The sequence below is a fragment of the Zophobas morio genome, unplaced genomic scaffold (assembly GCF_036711695.1).
Source record: "Zophobas morio isolate AGI-343-1 ecotype UQ-CSIRO unplaced genomic scaffold, CSIRO_AGI_Zmor_V1 ptg000847l, whole genome shotgun sequence".
Classification (NCBI taxonomy): domain Eukaryota; kingdom Metazoa; phylum Arthropoda; class Insecta; order Coleoptera; family Tenebrionidae; genus Zophobas; species Zophobas morio.
In genome coordinates this window covers 76,080-83,980 of record NW_026972949.1, presented here as the reverse complement: position 1 = coordinate 83,980, position 7,901 = coordinate 76,080, and the positions used below count along the sequence as shown (strand labels likewise).

Here is a 7,901-nt window from a genome sequence, read left to right as displayed (position 1 = left end):
AAGAATAGTCCTTAAGATAAAAGATGTTATAATCCATAGCAAGCGTAACAAGACTGTCCGATTTCAAAATCTTCTATAAATTAAAACAGCCACCCTTGTCAGATGCTACTCTGCTCTAACCAAGATTTACCATAAAAATAAGTATGTGCTGTGTAGTCTAACTTTCACCAACCTGTTAAGTTTAAGGTGCTTAGGTTAAAAGTTATTGCTTATAAGAATCTTAGCAATAGAATGAGTGAGGGCCCAATAAATATTGCCAGTATGGAACTTATTATTATTAAAAGATATATCTTTTTTATTTTTTTTAGCAAGAAGTACTGGTTATGACGCACTTTACGTACCAAACAACTTTTAAAAGGAACTAACCCTTGAAGTGTTTTTTAAATTTCATCTAGAGCACTTTTAATATACATCTGTCTTTAAAATACAAAGTATACCTTCAAATATGGTATAATTTCAATTTATAATTAATTTATTTTTACTTAAGTAGCTAACTTCTTACAGTCCAATGTTAATTTAATTATCTTGGGTTTTAAAGTAACTTTGAAGAGTCCTCCCACCCTTTGAATAATGAATGTAAAACCTTTTGAAAAATGGTATAAGTAGTGTGAAGCAATTTCTTTAACTAGAACTTTTAGAGATAATTGAATATTTATGTAAACAAAAACAAGACGTAAATTACGAAGTGGTTAAATCTTATTCCAGTTTGAACTCTTTGTTTATATAATAAGATTTTCTTTGCCAAAAAACTTTTTTTTGAGGGATAAAAGAAAGGTAATTATGCCTTGTAAAAGTTAGTATTTTACTTCAAAAAATTATTATTTAGTTCCCTTTATGAATTTAAGTATGACTTTATATTGAAGTAAAAATATTATATACTGTTCGTAAGCTTTCAGAAAACCAATAATTTTTTAAATATTATCGACCGTCTTTTACCTGAAAGTAAACAATCTTTTTTCAAGACTTTTCTTAACGGTCTTTAATGCCTCTAGTACATTTTCTAATTTTTTCCTTTTATCATAGCACTACTATAAACTCCTAGTTATATCATTTTTTCTATTAATTTAAATTCCATTTGTAACTTTTTTAACCCTATATATTATTTTACTCGACCAACCTTTTTTTCTCTTCCCTTTTTTTTTTAAGAGTTTTCAGTTGTTGAACTAAATTACTATAATTATTGCATAATACATCCACGTTTGAGTCTAATAAGTAAACCCGGCAGTATATAATTGACCTTTAAGCATATAGACCAGCGGAGTTAATAAGAAATTAGCCTTTACTATTACTGACTTTTGCAGAGGCCCGTCTCTCGCAGTGCATCACGCTAAGCTCGTAATAAGCCTATACCCTTTGGTAGTTGGCATGTAATACGACACGTTTACTAGCTAAACTTGGAGCGATTTCCAGTAATTGCGACCTTGTCGTTACGTATAAAATACGGCTTACCCCGCATTAGCAGTAGCTTACTTACGGCCTTTCTTTACAGTGGACGGTGCATCAAATGCACACAGGAAAGAAGCTTAGGCCGTACACATATCGTGTAAAGCAAGGAACTTTTGCTATACGCACACGATAGTGCAGGGGAGCCCGCTTGACTTCCCGCCTCGACGATCCCCTAGTATTTTACTTGAGGATTTCAAAAGGGTTTCCGCACCCTCAAAATAAAAAAAAGCAGCAAAAAGAGTTTCCAGCTGGCTGGTAATTTTTAGTAGTGGTAGGTGCTGACGAATTCAGTTGGCATTGTACTGGACTATTAGAGGCTGGCATGCCCCGTACATACTACTCAATCGCAAAGTCGGAAACGGATAGCATTGCAAAACTTCGGCGGTCAGCGAGCACAGAGGTGACAACACAGCGTTGATCCGAACTCGGTAAACATTATCGCTTAGAGAAGTTCAAGTAAATTGTAGAATGCGCGAGAGAACAAAATGCATGCAAGAAGCTTTTGGCCGGACTCAATTATAAATATTCTCGGCATCTAAGAAAGGGAATCTCCCCTTATTAATTTTGATGCCACGGGTTATTCATTCAACGAACTGTTGTGCCATTGAATGACTAAACTGAAGTTTAGCAGTTCAGAGCTCGCCTGCAAAACGCGTTCATTCGGGCAGCGCAACAGCTTATCCCCTGCGGAAAGCAGACTGATAGGGCGTTTTCGAAGACATCAAAACACCTGTCCCATCGCAAAGTGGTCGACAGGGCCTGGTGATTTCAGTTGCGTCAGTGCATAAATTATTATACGAGGGTCAGCTGCTTTGGTTCACCTGGTTAGTTCGGTATCGTGAAAGGAGTTTTCGGGTGACCCTCGCCGTAGTATGGCCTTTTGGCACGACCTGCCTCGAAAGATGACTGGCAAAAAGCTACGCATCTTTTAGACGCTTTCGGTTTTAGTCATGAAGTCAATGGCGGTAGTGGCGGAAGCAGCTGTATTAGTGTGCTTAACCAAGCGCTAAAAAGTTTGCCGTTCTTATCGCCGCGTTAACTTGCTTTGCAGTTTATTTTTTACTAGAGGCGAATCCTTTATCTGTTACTGAAAACTATAACTTTGACTTATGGTTGAGGCATCGTATGCGGCGGTCAGTCGTGCCATCCGGCTGCACTCGTAAATAAAATGCATTAGGGGTACGCACTACACGACTAATGATTGCAGCAGCGTGGGCAACAACTAGCACGGGGGTAATAAAGCGCGCAACTTAAGAAAATTTTGTTCATGTTAAGAACCGTGTACAGTGCTTCGCAATAGCACTGCATTGACTACATCCGAGCGAAAAGGTTAGGGGGCCGAAGAAAGTTCAGTCAAGACCTCATTTGGAGTAAACAAGGTAATGCCCGTTTTCTTAATGTGCGTCTCTCAGTGAGATAGTTCGAATAATTAACTAGTTTGTGCCGTCCGCTAGGCGAGATGGTAGAAGCGGCTTGTGTAACTGAAGAAACTTTTCGCTAAACAGAGCGAAATCTACATTATCGTAATGCAGCAGATTTGGAAGCTCATCTATTTTTTAGTGCGTACCATTGGTATGCCACTACAAAAATCGAAGATAACGCCAATGGTTCGTCCGAGAGGAGCTTTGAGCGGTGCCAGGACTCGCTTGCTTTTTGTGGGTCAGTTTATGGTCGTTTCTGTTTCTGTTTTCTCTTCAATGTTAAAGAAGGGGACAAGGAGAAAGAGGTCCTGTCATGTTTGCTTAAGAGCTCGTCGGCCTTACAGTTATATGTTTCTGTCGGTCGTTGACGTGCTGAGTTTTGAAAACAGTTTACAAAAGATCCTAAATTCCTTGAAAGATTGCAGCGTGAGTTTCGTGCAAGTTGGTGCACTCAGCAGGCAGCTCTTCCCCACTTTTGACGCAGCGTAGATTGACGGTAGCGTGCGTTTTGTGGCTGGCGCAAACAGCGATGACTTTTCTATGACACTCTAGTCTTCAGTCCATGTGACGCTTATATACCAAAGTATAGTATTATAGTTCGTGCGCCCACTAGTAAATTAAGCCCAAGGACTAATCTAATCTTCAGAAAGTGGGAACGGCCTATACAATTCGTACAAGAAATTCAGCTAATGTTGGGTCATTAAAAACTCGAGTGAAAATTTTAATTTTTTTTTGAATTTTTGTGATTGCAATAAGCCGAGTGTGCAATGCTTTTTTTCTTATGCTTGGAACGTTATTCAATTTTAAAAGTTTGTAAAAGGTTTTAATAACTTTGGGTTTTTACGTAAATATTAGTAGCTTTATAAATCTTTTAGTCCTGCAGTTTATGTAACCTTTTGTCCCTTCAGCGGTCAAAAATTTGGTACCCAAAAAGAAGAAAGTAAAAATACTATTATTTTAGAAAATAAGGATGTTGGCTCGAAAAAGGATTCGAATATTATTACCGTGGATATAGGTAAAAGTCATACTCCCGCCCCTAGCTTGCAAAGAAGCCGAAAAGGTGATAACTTTATAAAAGTTTTATTCGTTATTTTTGATTGTTTTAAAGAATTTTGTTAACTTTTAAATTTTCAAATTAAATGAAGCTGATCTAGAGTTGTGCATTATGAGTATAATTAATTTATGGAATTAATTTATGAAATTATTTTTAAAAAATAGTTAATCATCTTCCTGTAAGGAATCTATAATTTAAGCCGACTTAATTTATTATTTTAGGGAACGAAATAGTTGTTTATATTTAAATTTTATTACTATTAACTATTTAAAACTACTTACTAATAAATTAATTTTAACTAGTTTAGTTCTTTTTTGTAAGTTATCGGGCTTATAAAAATTATTTAAACTGTAGTATATTGTGTTTCTAGTTGAAGTTCTTTAACTGTTTATTTTTTTAAATTTTTTTTTAATTTTATTATTTTAAAATATTTTTTACTTTTCATATTTTTTCCATATTATTAAGTGAGAAGCTTTACTACTTTATTTTATTAATTGAATTTGTTCATCAATATGTAGAATCTTTATCAACACATGAACTAAACATAATTAAGCAAATATTTAAAAAGAATTTCCACGAAATTTTTTTTTCACTTTTTGGGTTGGACACAACTAACAATACGGATAAGTTACGAGCGCTTTATTCGTACGTATCGAAATATGAACTCCCATCTTTAGGAAGAGAGAAAGGTACTTGCTTAATTTATTTATTTGTCTTTCTTTTAAGTTTACTTACAGTATATTTTCCGTTTATTATATTAAACTTGAAATTAGAGATTCATGATTTAAGCTGCGTAGATGGCAAACTTTTAAATAAATCTGCACTGGGTAAAAAAATCTCAAATTTAACTCTTGAGGACAGTCGTTTACTTTTAGAAGAACTTTTGCTAAAAAAATCGCCTCAAGAGCGAACTTTATTTTTTACTAAAATCTACAAAACTTTCCCGGTAAATAAATATACCACAAAGCCGTCCTCGTCGCCGCCAGCGATTGGCTGGAATATTGAATCGGACGATCTCTTGTTTCGCGTGGTTTATAGGCATCCCGAAACGAAAACGAAATCTCCATTTGTGGCTGCTGCGCTAGAGCTGTTCGAGGGAGAAGTAAATTCGGAGTTGGTGGAGGCTTGCGAAGTAAGATATTACACGCTTATGCGAGTAGGCTTTTCTTTGAAAGAAGGATAAAGCCTATTTTAAATTTTTATTCTTTTGAGTCCAAATAAAGTTTTTATTACAGTAATGATTGTTTAGCGGTAAAATTTTATAGTATATTAAACGCTTATACCGTTTGGCCCTTTACTGAAAATAATAAAATTTATTATAAATTTTTAAAGTAATAAAAATTATTTTTTCTTCTACGCTCGAGAAAAGTTTTCATTATAGTAATGTAAATTTGCTGAGCGGCCAAATCTGTGGTCAGTATTTATTGTAGTTTAGTAGCTTTACTAATAAAAAATATAGTAAAAATCGTTTAACTCTGGCTACGACTCTCCCCTTTACCAGCCCTAACGGGACCGGGCCAAATGCCCTGGAATCTCTTGAATTATAGGGGTTGTCTCCTTCAATCCACACATGCCCAGAAGGTATCTTGTTTGGAAAGTTTAACTTAATAGTATAAAAACATGCTTAAAAATACCTTAACTTCTTGAAATTTCCCTTTAGTATTTCGAACAATATCGTTTTGCTTATATTTTTTTGATATATTAGTATGTATGAATATTAAGTAAAGTTTCAGACATCCACAAATATCAATAGTATCAATATTTGAAGTTGATATTTTTAAAAATAACATAGTGTTATGCTGGACAGAAAGCTAACCTTAGCTGTGATCCTTTTGCAGATGTTTTTATTGGAATGTGAGCCCACCGGCGACGATAACAAAACTATATCCCCTACTTGATAGCCTCGCCATCTTGGTGATATATGATCGACTATTACAATGTCTCCTCTCTCATTTAAAGTAGGAAGCATAGAGAGGCCTTGACACTGAAAAAAATATGTTCATCTGGAACGTATACTTCAGTATAAATAAAAATAAAAGTTTTACCATAGAAAACTCAAAGACATAATCCGAAAAAACGCTGTAAGCACAGCAACCCGTTATTACAATATAAAAGCGCAGTAAAATTTCTTTTAATTTCCAACTGTAGTTGCTGTTACTTGCAACACTTTTTAAAATTAAAGGTGTAGGCTTTTTGTGAGATTTTATTTCCCGAAAAAGAGAGAGAAGTTTAGCTTTTTCACTGTCAAAATTTATTTTATCAATATCTTTAATTATACTTAAATTATTGATAGTATATGGCCTTTTATAATATAATTTAAGGAAAAAACCCTCAAAAAGGTAGGAAAGTTTGCGTTTTTTTAACACAAGAAAAGAAGGTCTGAAAACAAATCTAAAAGACATTCCCTATAAAACGGTTTTATAAAAGGCAAGTAGTGCATATAAAAATAAAAATTATATAGGCAATGAAAGACAGTTGTCAAAAACTCCAAAGAGAACTCGCTGGTGGCATACACATCTTTCGACGTTCCACTCTAGGGACAGAAGTTAAGGCAATAAGCTTGGTAGGAGGTGCGTGGGCCTATAAAGAACAAATATTTTAAGTTTATTTAAAGTTCACCGCCATAGAAGAGTTAACTTATTTATATATATAAAGGTGATATTTTAAAAAAATTTAAATAAAACTAATATTAACGTCACATGAAAAAGAAGATAAAATAAACTTTTTATTTAAATGCTTAAGATATAATTCACAGTAGTCTTTACTTATACCCCCCTTTCTGTAATAAGATACAACGATTATTCGACCATCCAAATCGATTTTACTATTGCCTAAAATTCTTTAACATAGTTTATTCCTAACTAAAGCCATCCTAAAAGAACTACAGCCAGTATGGGTAAGAAAAGAATAACGCATTGTCTCCCAACCTCAGGTAGGACTAAAACTGTATGAAAGTTCTTGGGTATCTTTAAAAAAAGTTTACGAGCCGGTGCGGTATAGTAGTTGTACTATATACTAGTTGCTAGTTAACTGTATTATCTGCTGTGCTCTGACTCGCCTCGTGTTGAGTATGGGCTTAGTTGAATAGTACTGGTTGCTATAGAGTATTAGCTGGTATATAGTATAGGCACTGTACCATGATAATGTTGGTCACTAGGATATATATACATATAGCGCGCGAAACTCGTAGCCTACCGCTAGTCGAAGTTAATGCGAGACACAATCGTTTGTACTCCGTGCTGTGCAGTAATATTAAACTTACTTTAGGGAATTGGCAACGACTGTAGATACGGCAATACTTACACCCCCCTGCCTGCGCCTATGGTTTGAGTCTGCAAGCTACACGAGCTTTCGTATGTCATCGTAGCTTGATAAAAAACCTTGTTATGTACTATGCTTATCACAGCTGCTGTAATATTCTAATGATAGGCGGCCCTTACGATGTGTTAAAGGGGGATTTTTAATATCCTTGGTACCCCACTACCGAGATATTTTTATATCATAAAGGGGTTCTTGTTTTCTCTTCAGGGTTATAGCACTGTTTCATATCCTAGTTTTTTAATTTTAAACACAGCTTTCCACTTTATTCAGTTTTGAATTTTATTGTACTACTTTATTTTTTTTTGTTTTCAAACCTGCATTTATTTAATATATCCATCGTTTAGACTCTCTGTGAGCTCCATATTACTTCACGGTGTTTTAATCGTAAGAGCCCGTATCTGAGACTCGCCATTGGGAGTGACTTTAATGCTAAAATACTAGTCTCTATGCATCATAATTACGCATCATAGTTTGTTATTTTCACGTTTGTAATAACATTAAAAAGTTTGTGTATTTCAAGTTTTTCAACTTTAAAAATTGACTTCGAAGTTTTTTACACACTGCTTAACTTCTACCATTGGCTAACTGAGCATACTAGCGTGATGGGCTAACTTTTTCTTTTTCTAATTTCATAAGCTAAAAGTAAGGTAGAGACTAAC

General features: G+C 34.7%; 1 protein-coding gene and 1 long non-coding RNA gene across 2 annotated transcripts; one reads left to right on the top strand and one right to left on the bottom strand.

Moving 5' to 3' along the window:
- The first annotated feature begins 3,414 nt into the window (after positions 1–3,414).
- LOC135122058 (uncharacterized) lies at positions 3,415–5,141 on the top strand. The gene is made up of 4 exons (XR_010279226.1): positions 3,415–3,687; positions 3,743–3,927; positions 4,440–4,610; positions 4,695–5,141. It is a non-coding gene; the product is annotated as an uncharacterized LOC135122058 (long non-coding RNA).
- A 126-nt stretch (positions 5,142–5,267) lies between these two features.
- LOC135122059 (mitochondrial inner membrane protease subunit 1-like) lies at positions 5,268–6,052 on the bottom strand. The gene is made up of 5 exons (XM_064046307.1): positions 5,967–6,052; positions 5,738–5,905; positions 5,556–5,603; positions 5,396–5,506; positions 5,268–5,329 (listed from the first exon to the last, which is right to left on the bottom strand). Exons 1-5 carry the CDS (start codon positions 5,967–5,969, stop codon positions 5,297–5,299), a joined length of 363 nt encoding a protein of 120 aa, XP_063902377.1. The 5' UTR covers positions 5,970–6,052; the 3' UTR covers positions 5,268–5,296.
- Positions 6,053–7,901: the final 1,849 nt, after the last annotated feature.

Coding starts and splice junctions, on each gene's coding strand:
- LOC135122059 (XM_064046307.1), bottom strand. Junction 5,604..5,737: donor GCAAAAGGATCACAGCTAAG/GTTAGCTTTCTG, acceptor AAAAAATATAAG/CAAAACGATATTGTTCGAAA. Junction 5,330..5,395: donor AGGGGAGAGTCGTAGCCAGA/GTTAAACGATTT, acceptor TACTGACCACAG/ATTTGGCCGCTCAGCAAATT.